Source organism: Dipodomys spectabilis, unplaced genomic scaffold, assembly GCF_019054845.1.
Source record: "Dipodomys spectabilis isolate Male_0828 unplaced genomic scaffold, ASM1905484v1 ptg000219l, whole genome shotgun sequence".
NCBI classification, from domain to species: domain Eukaryota; kingdom Metazoa; phylum Chordata; class Mammalia; order Rodentia; family Heteromyidae; genus Dipodomys; species Dipodomys spectabilis.
This window is the reverse complement of record NW_024870896.1, coordinates 2,785,307-2,802,102: the sequence shown is the minus strand read 5'-3', so window position 1 is coordinate 2,802,102 and position 16,796 is coordinate 2,785,307. Positions and strand designations below refer to the sequence as shown.

Here is a 16,796-nt window from a genome sequence, read left to right as displayed (position 1 = left end):
AGAACATCAGTCATATTGAATTAAGGGCCTGCACTCTTCTGGCATGATCTGGGTTGATGGATTACAGTGCTGGGGATTGGACTCCAGCACCTCATGCTTGCCAGGGAAATGGGCTCCCCTGAACCTGTTAACTACCTACCTCTGTGCACTCAGTGAGACACTGGGGGAAAAGGATTTTGGGGGAGGACACACCATCAATAGCATGTGTGTGTGTATGTATGGTGACTGAGTGTTGTCTGAGGTAGCTTGGGGGTGTTCTAGCTTGCCTGGGCTGGTGTCTCTGTCCTCTAGCAGGTCCTCATTGTTCTATAAGCCCCACCCTACATTCTGCACCACACATGTTCCAGAACCATCTTGTCCATTTCCTACTTGAACTTTAAAAAGCTCCTTTCAGTAGAGAATCATACTTAATAAAATGGTGAGTCGGATAGTTACCATGCTCACCTTTTCTCCGTATCCCCTAATGATCTGAGCAGGTGGGAAGTCAGCACCACCTTGCCAGCATGTCTGGGTCCAGAAGCACAGTAAAGCCAGGTGTGAATTCACTATCAGCTAACAAAGGATGGCGTTAGGCCTAAGACAGTTCTGATACCAGTGTGCCAAAATCTACCAAAGTTAGAGAATGGATGAAGGACACCAAGTGTTTTGAATATAATTACTGCATTCTAGAGAATTTATATATAATCTGTGTTGGGTTTTTTTTTTAAAACTAGAATTTCCCTGTTTGGCAACTGTGTCAGATAATTAGGAGGAAGACTTCATAGATGGGTAGCAGGAAAGCTCTGAGGTTGGAAAAGTACTATAAATGCTTAAAAAAAAACTTTTTTTTCCCTAGGGGCTGGGAAGGTGGATCAATGGTAGAGTGCTTGCCTTGCACGCATGAGGCCCTGGGTTTGATTCCTTAGCACCACATAAGCAGAAAAAAGAAAGTGGTGTTGTGGCTCAAGTGGTAGAGCACTCACCTTGAGCTGAAGAGCTGAGGGACAGCGCCCAGGCTGTGTGCATTTAAGTATCTAGTGCTTCTTGCCAGGGTGACCCCTTCCATCATGGCCAATCCTGTGTGATTCCTCTCCCCAGATTCATTTTACATTTCCCACTTCCTTTATCATATATTGGGAAAATACTATTAATTTTTTTTCCCCTCTTAATCTTCCTTGTTTAGGTTTGTTCGGACAGTATTACCATTTTCTCAGGAATTTCAAAGAGATAAACAACCCAATGCACAACCCCAATATTTGCATGGCTCCAAGGTAAGTTTTTTTTGTTGTTGTTGTTAAGGATTTTTTTAAACTCCTAAGGAAGCATATTTTGAAATGGATTTTTTTTTCCCCCATGTTGCCAAGACTAGTCTGTAACTCCGAATCTGGGACTACAGGTGTATGTTTCTATGCAGACAGAGTTGGAGGTTTCATTTATGGTTATAATCATTTTATTTTATTTTTTTTCTTTTTTTTCTCTTTTTTTTTTTTTTATTGTAAAGCTACTATACAGAGGGTTACAGTTACATGAGTGAGGTACTGAGTACACTTCCTCTTGAACATTGTTACCCCCTCCATTGTTTTCCCCCTACCATCCCCTGGTTATAATCATTTTAAATAGAAGCTACCCAGACATATAGCATGAGTCTATCGGGCCAGCCACTACAGAGTTTAAAAGAGGATTGCGTGAGCTCTGGCAACACAGTGAGATTCCATCTCAAAGAAAGAAAAGAATGCCGGGCACTTGTTGATGACGTGTGGTGTGTGTGTGTGTGTATGTAATAAAATGTTATATGTAACTTATAAATGAATATGCATACGCATATATTGGATAATGTATATTCTATATGTATGTTTATATATGTATGTGTGTATATACACACACATATATACGTATGTACGTGTGTGTGTTTATATATATAGTGTGTGTGTGTGTGCACACGTGCACGTGCCAGTACTCAGGGCCTAGGGGTTGTCCCTTAGCTTTTTCTGCTCAAAACTGGTGCTTTATCACTTGAGTCACACCTCTACTTCCAGCTTTTTGCTGGTTACTTGGAGATGATTACCTATGGTCTCAAAGACTTCCTACCCCAATCTTTGATCCTCCAATCTCAGCCTCCTGATTAGCTTGGATTTCAGGTGTGAGCTACCAGCATCCCACTAAATAGGTCTCCCTGCAGATTTTTGCCTAGGTGTGTGCTTCAGAACCATGTTGAAAACTCTGTCCTCTGTTCCTCAGGCTTTAAACCTGGCCTATTCCAGCATTTATGGCAGCTATCGGAACTTCGTTGGGCCTCCTCACTTCCAAGTTATCTGCCGGCTTCTTGGCTACCAGGGCATTGCGGTGGTCATGGAGGAACTGCTGAAGGTTGTCAAGAGCCTGGTGAGTTTCCACAGGGGAGCGCCCTTCACGTGCCGTGACGCTGGGGACTAGCCAGGGGAGTCTTCTCCTCCCTTTATCCTAACCATTAAGTCTCTTAAGAGGTGAATGATTCAGTGTAGACTCAAAATACTTCTGATACTATATCTCCCCCCATTTTGGCTAATATCTGAGGATCACAGTTTTAAGCCAGCCTAGGCAGATAACACATGAGAGTCTTCTCTCTAGTTAACCAGCAAATAGCTGGGACTGGACGCATACCTCAGGAGGTAGAACTATGAGCCAAGAAAAGCTGCAGGAGAGTTGGTTCAACCCTCTGAGCTCAACCCTCCTAATACCAGCACACGCAAAGAGAGAGGAGAGAGAGAGAGAGAGAGAGACAGTGGTTCCACGGAGCGTGATCGTATGCACCTGTACTCCCAGCTGCTCAGGAAGCTGAGACAGGAACATTACTTGAACCCAGGAATTTGGGATACCTTGTCTTTTTAAAAAAGAAAGGAAAAAGGAAGGAAGGCAAGGAAAAATGAAGAGAATCCATTTTATTTGAACTGATTTTATAGGAATATTTAATCCCCAAAATATTGTCTTCCTTCTAAGAGAATATTGCGCTTATCCTGGTACTGGGCTCATACCTGTAATCCTGGCTACTCAGGAGACTTAGTTCTGAGGATTGAGGTTCGAAGCCAGCCTAGGCAGAAAAGTCCATGAGATTCTTCAATTAATTACCAAAAAACCAGAAGTGGAGCTATAGCTCAAGTGGTAGAACGCTAGCTCAGACCCTGAATTTAATCCCCAGTACCAGCAAGCCCTCCCTAGCCTTCCTACCCCCTCTCCCCCCAAAGAAGAGAGAATGTTTCTCTTTAAGTAGTCTTTCACTAGGCTTTCAAGTAGACGAGTCTTTCAGTCACAGTAGTACTTGCCAGTAATGCCAACTGTGCAGGAGGCATAAGTTACTAGTATTTCAATCTAGGCAATTTTAGCCAAGGCAAGAGTGATCTTTCTTAAAAGCTAACCTAAAGCTGGGCACTGGTGGCTCACACTTGTAATCCAAGCTACTCAGGATGCTGAGATCTGAGCATCACTGTTCAAAGCCAGCCCAGGCAGAAAAGTCCCCATGAGATTCTTATTTCCAGTTAACCATTCAAAAACTGAAAGTGAAGCTGTGGCTCCAAGTGGTAGAGCACTAGCCTTGAGCAAAAAGAGTTCAGGGACAGCGCCCAGGCCCCAAGTTCAAGCCCCACAACTGGAAACACACATGCACACGAACACACACACAGCCTAAAACAAACAGAATGCATGCCTAGCAAATGTCAGACCCTGAGTTCAAACTTGAATGCAATCAAAAAGAAAAGACGGGCTGGGAAGGAGGCTCAGTGGTAGAGTGCTTGCCTTGCATGCATGAGGCCTTGGGTTCGATTCCTCAGTACCACATAAGCAGAAAAAGCTGGAAGTGGCACTGTAGCTCAAGTGGTAGAGGGCTAGTTTTGAGCTGAAGAGCTGAGGGACAGCGTCCAAGCCCAGAGTTCAGGCCTCATGACCACCACCAACCACAAAAAAAAAACAAGGGCCACAAACCAAGGGCCACCACAGTTGCCCTGGACTTGAAGAAAATGGGAAACAGAGCAGAGGTAGGAGGCCAGGATAGAAAGATGCCAGAACACACACTGGCCTGAACCTTTCAGAGGAGTGGTGGGGAGGCTGGTGGCTGACGCTTGTGTCTCTTGCAGCTGCAAGGCACAATCCTGCAGTACGTGAAGACTCTGATGGAGGTGATGCCTAAGATCTGCCGCCTGCCTCGGCATGAGTACGGCTCTCCCGGTGAGCAGGGTCCTGGGGGTCCCTTTGGAGTCCTGACCTTAGGCCACAGGAAAAGGAAATCAAACTGGAGAGCTTTTAGAACTAGATTTGCCTTCCCTGGCTGAGAGGCAGTAGGAGGCCCACAGTGCTTGCTTGTTTAGAGTAGAACAAACCAATGCCCCTTGCAACCGGGAAGCAGGGAAGTGAGCAGGAAGGTATGTTGGGTTCACTGAAGGTGAGAACGCGGAGCGATTCCACCTCAACCAGCGACATAACAGGTTTTTGAATCCTGCATCCTCCACATTCCCCGTAAAGGCTCACCCCTGTAATCCTGAGATCTGAGGATTGCAGCCTGTCTGGGCAGAAAAGTCCTTGAAAGACTCATTTCCAAATAGCTAGCAAAAAAAAGCCAGATATGGAGGTGTGGTTCAAGTGGTGGAGGAGTACCAGCCTTGTGTGATAGAGCTAAGAGACAGACCCAGGCTGTGGGTCAGAGCCCCAGTACCAGCACACACGCACAAATACATACTACATACATGCATACATACATACATGCAAAAACATCATTGGTTCCTATAGAGCCACAACTGTCTGCCTGTAGAGCCGCTTTCCTTACCTCCTTACCTCCCTCAGTCATCAGCCTCACTAGCTGCTTCCTATGCTGCCTTCCACTTACCAACAAAGCCCTCCCTGCATGACCATCACCTGCCCCATGCCCATTCTGACTACACATGCTATTCAGACTCCTATGTAGTGATTGCTTGGAGGCAGCCCAGATGCACTCTGGCTTACCAGTGCTGCATGCATGTAAGGCTATCCTGGGTTTGGGACCATGGGTAGGGAGGGAGAGGAAAGGCAGGCAGAGTGCAGACCCAGGCTGTAACCACTCTGACCTGTACTTCTCTTCGATGGTAATTTTTCATCCCCCCCCCCCAACTCTGCCATGTGGGCCTTCCCTAAGAGATGCGCCTTTTGAATACTTGGCAATAACGGACTTTGTTCATTCTCGTCTGCCGCACGTCTTCCTACTGGCTATAAGACCTGTGGTTTCCCCTTTCCTCCACCACACCCCATCTTCCCAAAATGGCCATCTCTTTCACGTTTTTATTTTTTCCTGGCTCCCTTTTATTACTTGTTATGGATGGTATTTCAGGTGGTCTGGGTGGGAAAGCAACCTGCTGATGTGGTCGGTGGTACCTTTTTCTTTTAGATGTGGAGGCCAAGAGAGGGTTAATTTAACCATTCCTAAATGCCAAGTGTGTCAGCAGTCCACAGGGGCTGTGACTATCCCTGTGCCCCTCTGTAGACTGTTGGGACTGGGATTTGACTGGCACACTTGGTTTGTGTCCAAATCCCTGCTCATCACCGATGCTCTAGCTTACGGTATGTGAGGCAGTCCCCAATTTCTCCATCTCCCCAAGTAGATGGTGTTAGAAGACCTTAATTTTCTTCTCTCTTCTGTATGGACTACAAATAAAACTTGGGGTGATTTCCTGTTTGGGGGAAAATCACTAGGTAAGGCAGGGAATGTAACTACCAAGTCCTTCTTTTCTCCTGTCTTTAATGGGTACTAATCCTCAAAGGCAAGAGGGGGGGGGGTCTTAATCTTGCTCAGTCCTCCTTCCTCCTCCTGCTTTCTAGACAGTCCTAGTCCTATCTGTCCACCTGTCCTATCTGTCAGTCTGCCTACTGGGCAGATTATGCCTGCTGTAGGCTGGTGCTGGTGTATCCAAAGAAATACCTAATTATCTCAAGGATTGCTTCATGGTCAAACGGGGCTGTAGGAAAATGTTGTTGCTTAAAACTGCCTTGTATCTCATCATAGGCTCTTAAAAGCCTATCAGTTAACTGCTTTTTGTGTCACTGGGACCAAACACCTGAGGATAGCAGCTTATGGAAAGATGTTGACACGCTTTCAGAGGGTGTCATCCATAGTCTGTTGGCTCCCCATGTTTTGGGCCTGCTATGAAGTGGAGCATCATCTCATGAGAATGTGGAGATTGTTCACCTCATGGTGGACAGGAAGCAAAGGAACTATAGGAAGGGTCTGTGGTAAAATACAGCCTTCTGGGACACAGGGACACATACATACACTGTGACCTCCAAATAATGCCAGAGTGTTATGAATCCATGGTATTGATTAGGTTCTGATAATTCAACTGTCTCTGGAAATACTCTTCTAGGCATAGCCAGAAGTGTGCTTTACTAATCTCCTAGATGTTTTTTTTGTTTTGTTTTTTTTATTGTGAAGATACTGTACGGCTCCTAGGTGTTTTTCAACCCAATCAAGTTGACAAAATTAGACATCAGTTGGACACTTGAACACTAACCTTGTCTTGCTAAGTGACTTGAGCCCACACGGAGGTAGACCAGTAAGAGACTGCCTTGATGAGCAGCCTGTTGATGTAGCCACGCTCTCAGAGACTACTTGGCAGCCCTCATGGGCTCCTGTTGGAATTTTGGAGGTCAGCCAGAGGACTAATGTGCCCTCTCAAAAGAAAATAACCATTAGGTTTGGCCCTTACTTGGAAGAACTCAACTTCAATTCATTGTCAGAAGTAGATGATGTTGGAATCATGAAACTAGAGATGGGAAGCTAGCATGGAAGGAACAGCCATTTAGGATGACTTCAGCACAAAGTTCACACAGATCACAGTTGCTCACAGTCTTGTATTTGTTGAGAGATGACTCAGGTAAAGGTCATCCCCGCTCCTGACAGAGTCTCTTTGCTGGTGAATTACTAGACACAGCAGGTAAAGTAGAAGCAGCAGGGGAGACCAGTGTCTCAGACAGGCAGTAGGTGGGTCTTTGAGGAGTACATGCTCAGGGCTGACCTCTGGGTTACGTGACTTTGAAATGTGTTGAGGCCTAGCTTTGTTCTCTTGAAGATAATTTGGCTTTTTCTAGGTCTTACGCATGTTCATGTATATTTTGGAATCAATTTGTCAAGTTTTCACTAAGCTAGAATCAAGTTTAGGAGATAAGTCAGGCCCTATCGGGTCATACCTGTAGTCTTGGTTTTCAGGAGCCTTGAAATCCTACTATTGCAGTATGAAGCCAGGAAAGCCTAAGAGACTCTTACCTCTTGAAGATGTGAGTCAAGTGGTAGTGCTAGCCTTTAGTTAAAAAGCTAAGGGACAGCACCCAGGGCCCTGAGTTCAAGCTCCAGAACCAGCATTAAAAAAAGAAAAATTTTAGGAAAGAGTAGCTTTCTTTCCAGTGTTCATGCCTGCATCTTCTCATGCGTGCACTCTTGTGAAGATACCTGTCTTGCTCTAGAATTCAGGGAGGAAGTTTCCCCATCGCATACGCTAGTAACTGCAGACATTTTTATTGTGAATATGTCTGGAGGGATAGAGTTACCGAAGAGCAGGTCTTCTGCTGGTGATGACTGTCTCTAATGTTTTCCTTTGGTTCTGTGATATGACATTTCCAGTCATAGCCTGCCTGAAGATACACAGTTGATTGTCAGAGCCTTGGCCCAGGGCCACATGGTGGGTGCGAGACATGTCCATCTCCACCGTGGCAGTGAGATTGTCAGGGGAGGGAGGTGGTGCTGGTCCCCAGAAATAGGTGAAGTGCCAGTGTCTGAATGGCAGGTGCTCTCCTTATAATGCTCTATCCCTCTCTCCTCCCCACACCCCAACTCTTGCTTTCTGGGAACCATAGGCATCCTGGAGTTCTTCCACCATCAGCTGAAGGACATCGTGGAGTATGCAGAACTGAAGACAGTGTGCTTCCAGAACCTCAGGGAGGTGGGAAATGCTGTCCTCTTCTGCCTGCTTATCGAGCAGAGCCTGGTGAGTGCTCACCCCAGCCAACTCCAGGTCCCCCAGGGCTGCTCCCAGCTGGTGACAGAGACAGTTTCTGTGTTCTCTCTTTTTTTTCTTGGGTGTGCCAGTCCTGGGCATTGTCCCTTAGCTTTTTCATTCAAGGCGAGCACTCTATCACTTGAGTCACAGCTCCACTTCCAGCTTTTTGGTGGTTAAGTGGACTTTACTGCCTGGGGTGGCTTCAAACTACAGTCCTCAGATTTCAGGCCTTTGAATATCTAGGACTACAGCTGTGAACCACTGGCGCTCGAAAGGACAGGCCCGCGATTCCCTGTACACATTTTCAGAGCATGGCAGTGACCTCACAAAGCCTCTAGGATCTGAACTGCTGGGCTAGCAACCTCACATTAGCAAATGGGGAAAAAAAATAAAAAAGTTGTGGCTCATGTCTGATTCAGAGGCCCTCCCAGGGACCTGTGTCTTCTGATCTAATGATGTTTTTTTCTCTTTTCCTGCACTGCTGGGTAGACCTTTTATCCATGGTAGTAAGGGGGACTGAAGCAGTTCTACACCCTCATCATCATAGCACTCGTGGGGTCAGTGGGGACCCTTAGTGAAGAACTCCCTACAGCTACCCTCTACCCCCTCCTTTCCTGCCTCTTTCCTTGTACCAGTACTCGGGCTTGAACTCGGGGCCTTGGGATTTTGTCTAGCTTTTTCACTCAAGACTGGCTCTCTACCACTTGAGCCATATACCTCCTCTTCTGGCTTTTTGCTGGTTAATCAGAAGAGTCTCATAGACCTTCCTGACTAGACTGGCTTCAAACCATAATCCTCAACTCTGCCTTTTGAGTAGGTAGGATTGCAGATGTGAGCTCCTGGCATATTTTCTTACTAATTTGGGGGAGGACATTTTCATTGTCCCAGAGACTGCTACTAGCAGGGTACTTAGGAGTGTTGCTTTTCTATTAGAAGGCAAAGATGTACCTTACCTTCAGCACCAGGTTTCTCTGTCCATCTTTGCGGACTTTCTCATGTGACTTTTCCTTTCTCTGCTCTAGTCATTGGAAGAAGTGTGTGACCTGTTGCACGCAGCCCCTTTCCAGAACATTTTGCCGCGAGTCCATGTGAAAGGTAAGCCAGTATGTCCCCAGCCCAGAGTTCAGATTGTTCTCTACCAAGTGGCACTTGCAGTGGGCAACCAGGGAGCTAACAACCAGTGTTGGGCAGCCTTTGGTGAACCATAATCATAATGCCTGGAGAATTGTGCTAAAGTGAAGAACTGAAATATCTATAATTGAAGCAGTAGAATGTCTAGTATTTTCTTCAAAATAGCATGGGAGGGCTGGGAATGTGGCTTAGTGGTAGAGTGCTTGCCTAGCAATTCCTTAGTACCACATACACAGACAAGGCTGGAAGTGGCTCAAGTGGTAGAGTGCTAGCCTTGAGCAAAAGAAGCTCAGGGAGCTGGGTGCTGGTGGCTCACACCTGTAATCCTAGCTACTCAGGACGTTGGGATCTGAGGATCATGGTTCAAAGCCAGCCCAGGCAGGGAAGTCCGTGAGACTTTTATCTCCAATAAATTACCAGAAAACTGGAAGTGGCTCTATGACTTAAGTGGTAGAGTGCTAGTCTTGAGCTGAAGAGGGAAGCACCCAGGCCCAGAGTTCAAGCCCCACAACCAACCAAAAAGAAAACAAAAAACTCAGGGGCAGTGCCCAAGCCCTGTGGTCAAGCCCCAGGACTGGCAAAAAAAAATGTTCTTTTTGTTTCATCTTTGCGTTGCATGAGGATACACTAATTTCAAGTTGAAAGCAGACTCCCCCCCCCCCCCAAATAAATACATTACACATACAAATCAGTATAGATTAAAATATCAAATGATACTATGTGAAGATTGAACTGCATTAATTTGAGGGTGGGGAGGGAGTGGGGAAGATGAGGGAGAATGAGAAAAGGGTGACTGAGCAAAGTGCATTGTGCGTCTGACATTGAATCCCCTTTGCACAATTACTTAAAAATAAATATTAAAACAATATGCAGCAAATAGGCATCAAATAAAGCTGTCTCCTTAATGTGAACCTCTCGTTTCTTTAACAAGGTGACATTTTTGCAGTATTTATTGTACAAAGGAGTCTAATGAATTTTTTTCCTCCTGCAGAGGGGGAGAGACTGGATGCCAAGATGAAAAGATTGGAATCCAAGTACGCCCCCCTACACCTTGTCCCCCTGATTGAAAGACTGGGGACCCCACAGGTAAAAGTGCTCTGTGACCCCCCCATGGTGGACTGCAAGCTAAGCACCCCAACTAGAACAGTGGCAGAGTGAGGAGCAGCCTAGAAAGTATGAGATCAAAAAGTGCGCTCATCTGCTTGCTGTGTCTCCAGGGTGATTCATGGCAGAAACAGTGGCATGCTTGTGGAGCTTAAATAAGCTGATACCAGGAAAAGGCTTATATGCCTCACTTGGCAACAAAGACATACACAGTAAATGTCACATGTCCTTGTCCATCCCTTCACCAAGGTTTTGTCATGGAATTTCTCAAGACAGAAGAAACTGCCCGATGCCTGTGGCTCACACCAATAATCCTAGCTACTCAGGAGGCTGAGAATCTTGAGGATTGAGGTTTGAAGCCAGCCTAGGCAGGAGAGCCCATAAGACTCTTATCTCTAATACACTACTGGGGAGTGGGGTAGGGGGGTGGGCAGAAGTGGCCTTGTGGCTCAAGTGGTAGAACACCAGCCTTGAGCAAAAGCAGCTCAGGGACAGTGTCCAGGACCCAAGTTGAAGCTCCACAATTGACAAAAAGAAGAAACTTAAGACCACAAGCAAGTGATCCAGGTAGAGAGAGTTGTGTAATTCCATGTCAGCTTATACTCGATCTGGTCTTCCCAGCCTTGTCACTGGTACCATTTTGGACAAGATAATGTAGTAGGGGCTGACTTCTGAACTTTTCAGATATTTTGTGACATCCTTAGCCTTTAAAAAGCCCATTAGGTGCTACTAGACTCACCCTATTTTATGACAGTCTGAAATGACTTGAAATAAGTTTTAGAAGTAAAGCCACTTAAGAGCCTATTTTCTTGATGCTCCATGATTATGAAATGTGTTGTTTAATCATGTTACCTATACAAACAATGATTGGCATCTTTTTGTTTCTGTCATTTGTAGGGTTTGAACTTAGGGCTGGGGTGCTATCCCTGAGCTTTTTTCACTCAAGGCTAGTGCTCTAAAATTTTGAACCACAGCACTACTTCTGCTTTCCTGGTGGTTAACTGGAGATAAAAGTCTCATGAGCTTTCCTGCCCAGGCTGGCTTCAAACCGCAATCCATAGATCCTCAGCCTCTTTAGTAGCTAGGATTAAAGGTACAAGCCACCCCGCTGCATCTTTACTTTTTTGCTACTTCCAAAAACCCTCTTGTGCCAACTTAGCATTTTCTGTTAAGAAATGAGAGGGGAGCAAGGCACCTGTGGCTCACATCTATAATTCTAGCTATTCAGGAGGCTGAGATCTGAGTTTCAATGTTCGAAGCCAGCTCAGGCAGGAAAGTCCATGAGATCCTCTCCACTTAACCAATTAAAAAGCTGGAAGGAGAGCTGTGGCTCAAATGGTAGAATACCTTGAGCAAAAACACTACGGAATATGCCTAGGCTCTGAGTTCAAGCTTCACTACTGGCACTGGGGGAAAAAGAAAAGAAACCTAATAGGGGATGGGGCCATGAGTTTGGTGTAAGCCCCCAGTACGTTGCCTCCGCCTGGAACATGTGCCACTTATGCTTTGTGTAGCAAATTGCAATCGCAAGAGAGGGGGACCTGCTGACCAAGGAGCGGCTCTGCTGTGGCCTATCTATGTTTGAAGTCATCCTGACGCGGATCCGGACCTTTCTGGATGACCCCATCTGGCGTGGACCTCTGCCCAGCAATGGCGTCATGCATGTGGATGAGTGTGTGGAGTTTCACAGGCTGTGGAGTGCCATGCAGTTTGTCTATTGCATTCCTGTGGGGACGCACGAGTTTACGGTTGAGTAAGTATGTGCTCAGTAAGATGCTTTGGAACAGCACTGAGTAGCAGTGGAGGTAGCAGAGCTAGTGGTGGAGGAGGTGGGAACAGAGCTCCGAGTCCAGACTGATATTCAAGTTTTTCTGAAAAGGGACCAAAGTGAGGCTTTTTCCCAAATGGATCCCACCATTATCATCTGGGGAGTTTCTGAACCCATAGCACTTGAATGCAAATTGGGTGTGGTTTTCTGGATGGTAGGTCCACTCAAGTCTTTTTTTTCTTTTGTGCCAGCCCTGGGGCTTGAACTCAGGGCTTGGGCCCTGTCCCCTGTCCCTGAGCATCTTTGTGCTCAAGGCTAGCACTCTACCACTTGAACCACAGAGCCACTTCTGGCATTGTCTGAATAGTTTATTGGAGGTAAATCTCACAGGCTTTTCTGCCTGGACTGGCTTTGATCTCAGCCTCCTAGGTAGCTAGGATTACAGGTGTGAGCCACTGGTGCCTGACTTCCACTTCTGGCTTTTTGCTGGTTTAACTAGAGATAAGGGAGACACTAAGACATTCCTGCCGGGGGTTGGCTTTGAACCACAATCCTCAGATCTCAGCTTCCCAAGTAGCTAGGATTACAGGTGTGAGCCAGCAGCGCCCAGCCGTAAAATCATTCTTCACCAAGGCCTATGACCTAGAAAAGGTCAGGAAACGAGTGCTAGAAGAAACCAAAACAGGAATTCCTTCCCACTCCAGGAAAACTGCCAGCTATTCAGCATTCTGGTTGAGGAAGGGGACGAGATCAGCGAGAGCAGTGCAGATGAGTGATCAGTGGCCTTCCCCCAGAGATAGGATCACAGGAGGTTTCCTGATGGCTTGTTTTTCACTGTTTCTTGCTCACAGGCAGTGTTTTGGTGACGGGCTGCACTGGGCTGGCTGTATGATTATTGTACTTCTTGGGCAGCAACGGCGCTTCGCTGTGCTGGATTTCTGTTACCATCTACTCAAGGTCCAGAAACACGATGGCAAAGATGAGATTATCAAGAATGTGGTATGTGGACAGAGATCTTTAACTATTTATGGATGTTTTGCAAAATGCCAAGCATTATTTGTTTACTCATTTACTTAAAGTTCTTTTGGAGAGTCATGGTTCCTTATCCTAAGGCATATACGGTTCTACCAACTGAAACTTTCATTCCACAAGCAAATCTACATATAATTGGCAAGTAAAACAATCTGGAAGATGTTAAAAAAAAGTCATTTTCTCTTCCTTCTCTTTTCAAGGTACCTAGATCTACTTCCTATCTTCCCCTGTAGAATCGGCATTTTGAGGTTGCTGGCATATTCTTCCAGTCTTCTGACTCCCAATGTGCTCTTTTGGGGGCTTTTAAGATCTTTGTCTTCATGGAGTCAAGGAAGTATTCAGCCATTACCATTTCAATTACTTGTTATCCTTTCTTCCATTCTCAGCTGTGGGGACGTCAATTAGACTTACTTTAGATCTTGCTCCCAAACCAGTCAGCACTCTACCAAGGACAGAAACACTTTCGCCGGTTACCTCAGCTTTCTAGGCCAGTAGAGCTCTTGATCATCTCACAAAGCCAAAATCAGTGTTGGTACCACTGTGTTTCTCTGGAGACCCCAAGGGATCCAATGCTATCAACTTCATTCAGACAATTGGCTCACTCATTTCCATATGTAAGACTGAGCTCCCATCACCTGCTTCCTTCCTTACTCCCCATGCTTTCCACATGGTTGAGTCTACTATTGCTGGAAGATACCGTCTCAGCTTCTAATCTGCCATCATCACCACCGCTTTCCTGTCTTCTGCTAGATGAAGGTCTCTGCTTATACTGATTCGACCGGGTTCACCTGGACAATCTAGAATATTCTCCATCTTAACAGTCCATCACCATAGCTGCACCTGCAAAGTCCCTCTTGTAAGGTAACATATTCACAAGTGCCAGGGGCTGAGTGTGGACAGCTCAGGGGGATGGGGAGCAATCTAGTTCCCACATCTCCATTTCCTTGGCATGTACTCTTTTTATAGTCACAAAGCAAGTTCAGTTGGGTTCTTCCAATCTTAATAATTTTATCTCAACTGAAATTTCTCCATCTCACTTCTAGTTCTGTTGGGGATTATTTAAAAAACTGTGGATTTTTATTTGCAAGCTTTTATTGAACTTAGTTTTCTTTCCAAGATTTGCATTTGGCTTCTCCTCTTGGCTATTTCCAACCTGGGACCACTTTATCTGAGTCTCCAACATGTCCGATTTGCTTATAGCCCAGGGTGCCGCCTCATCCTACCTAGTGCTGCTGCCATGTGTCCGGGAAGCAGCTGTGGTATCTGCCTCTGTGCTATCTCCTTTGTGGGCAGAAGCATTCATGCTTTCTAAGTGAGAGGCAGAGATTGCCAAAACTTAATGGTATGCTGTAGCTCCTATGTGGGCAGTGAGTGTCTGGGAGAGAGACACAGGGCCTGCCAAAACATACTGTCTGCTTTATCTCCTGTGTGTGTGAGAGAGAAAGATCATAGGAAGGTCTGCCTAAACATACTGTCTGCTGTATCTATATGTGTGTGTATGTGTCAACAGGAAGGTCTGCCAAGACACAGTTTGTAGTATTGACAATCTGGAATTCTAGGGCTTATCTTTTTCCAGTGTGCTGCCTCTTCCTACTGCTTCCTATTTTCATGTTCATAGTCCCAGCTTTTTTTTTTTTTTTTTGGGGGGGGGGGGGGTCCAGTCGTGGGCCTGAACTCTGGGCCTGGGCGCTGTCCCTCAGCTCTTCAGCTCAAGGCTAGTATTCTACCACTTGAACCACAGCGCCACTTCCGGCTTTTTTTTTCTTTTTGCTTATGTGGTGCTGAGGAATCAAACCCAGGGCCTCAGGCATGCAAGGCAAGCGCTCTACCACTGAGCCGCCTTCCCAGCCCCAGTTCCCAGCATTTGGCACATAATTTTTGTGTATGTGTGCTGGTCTTAGGGCTTGAACTTGGGGTTTGGGAGCTGTCTTGAGCTCTTTTGTTCAAGGCAAGTGATCTGCCTTGAACTACAGTTCAATTTTCGACTTTTTGGTGGTTAATTGGAGATAAGAATCTCATGTGCTTTCCTACCTGGGCTGGCTTCCAACCACAATCCTTGTATCTCAGCCTCCTGAGTAGCTAGGATTATAGGCAGGAGCCACTGGTGCCCAGCTAGATAATTTTTGAATAGCTGATTGTTGAATGAATATGCTAAGTTTTACAAATCCACTGAACACTGTAAAATGAACAGAGAAATATTTTAAATGGAAAATATGTTCATTGTTCCAATGTCATTTAAAAGCTGGTACTGCATATGAATAGTTTGCTATCATGACCCAAGAAAATAAGAAAATCCTGACCTTTTTTATATGTGAAGACTTGTACAAGTGTGAATAGTAAAATGCCATGATCTATATTCTGTAGCCTTTGAAAAAGATGGTGGAGAGGATCCGCAAGTTCCAGATTCTTAATGATGAGATTATCACCATCCTGGACAAATACTTGAAGTCGGGGGATGGTGAGAGCACTCCAGTAGAGCACGTGCGCTGCTTCCAGCCGCCCATCCATCAGTCTCTGGCCAGCAGCTGAGGACACAGACGGGACCAAGCCCCACAGCATTTAGTGATTCTGATGGCATGTTTATCTTTCCATAAACCATTGGGTGGAAATTTTTAGGGACTATTTTTCAGTATCTCTGTACCTGTTCAAGGAGGTGCTTTTTGACCTAAAAGCTTTTATAAAATTGACTTATTTTTCTAGACTATAATTGTATATGCTTTTGGTAATTAGGAAGTCTGAAAACACTGGCTGCTGATCAATGCCATCATGTTCTTATAAAATTAATTTTTCCTATTTTCTAAGCAGCTAGCCATGTCATATATGCTGCTGAGTTCATTCACCCCTTAAGAAACTTAATACCAACTAATTGTATTAACTTAATACCAACTAATTGTATTAAACTCCTGTATCAATTACTGTTAAACTACTTAGTTTTTGTTTAGATTATTCGATGGTCTTTCGGTCTTTTTTCTAAGTCACTGTCCTTGTCCCTCTTTTGTGTCAGTGTTTCAAAACATCCCAATGAACTTATTTCCCCTGCTTTCACTAAACTCGGTTGTAAAAAAATGTTCATTTGTAAGGTATGACATTGATTAGAGAAATAAAACTAATGAAACCTCTCTGTGCTCATTCATTCACCACAACCTGTCCTGATAGGCCTGAGCAGTGGGTGGTATCTTTTCCATCCAGGCTTACAGACCAAGTTCAGGTCAAAATCTTGACATCTTTAAAATATGACTACTACTGGCAGGTATGTTTAACTACTACTACTGGCACTTACGTTTAACTTTATACTTAGCTTTCAACAGGGATGAAAGGAAAGCCAGGCCAATCAGACACACAGCTGTTGACCGCTCTGTTCTGGACATGGAGGCACATTAAGTACCTCTACACCATGGCCTCTGTGACCTAGAGGCCAGTATGGGAAAATATTAGTCTGGATAAGGGGGTGCTGCACAATAGGACTAAGGAAAACTTGGGTGCTACTTCTAATACCCTCAGATTTCCTTCCCGGCTGCTGGGTTGCTCAGTAAGTTGTCTTCTGTGGCTCGAGTTAGTTCATAAGCTCTGTCAGAAGACACGTACCAGATTTTTATTTTTTGGTGGTAATAACTCAGGGCCTTTGCGCTGTCCTTCAGCTTTAGGTTTTGTGCTAAAGTGAGCCACAGCCTCACTTTTTTTTTTTTTTTTAAGTGACTAACTGGAGAATGAAGGAAATGGTGAACCTTTGTCCAAGGGAAGGATTCTGCTTTTGTGTGTCTGTGATGGTAGTAGGGCTTGAACTCGGGACAGCA

The 16,796-nt window shown here is 45.3% G+C and overlaps 1 protein-coding gene across 2 annotated transcripts in view; it reads left to right on the top strand.

The window, feature by feature from the left end:
• Positions 1-16,121, top strand: part of Cyfip1 (cytoplasmic FMR1 interacting protein 1) — a 65,557-nt gene extending 49,436 nt beyond the window's left edge. For both annotated transcript variants that reach the window (XM_042697426.1, XM_042697428.1), the window contains exons 23-31: positions 1,163-1,250; positions 2,218-2,361; positions 4,086-4,176; positions 7,825-7,955; positions 8,990-9,062; positions 10,090-10,184; positions 11,717-11,955; positions 12,822-12,969; positions 15,367-16,121. In XM_042697426.1, the coding sequence (XP_042553360.1) occupies positions 1,163-1,250; positions 2,218-2,361; positions 4,086-4,176; positions 7,825-7,955; positions 8,990-9,062; positions 10,090-10,184; positions 11,717-11,955; positions 12,822-12,969; positions 15,367-15,531 (1,174 nt within the window). In that variant the 3' untranslated portion in view covers positions 15,532-16,121. The remainder of the gene's footprint in view (positions 1-1,162; positions 1,251-2,217; positions 2,362-4,085; positions 4,177-7,824; positions 7,956-8,989; positions 9,063-10,089; positions 10,185-11,716; positions 11,956-12,821; positions 12,970-15,366) is intronic.
• The last annotated feature ends 675 nt before the right edge of the window (positions 16,122-16,796 follow it).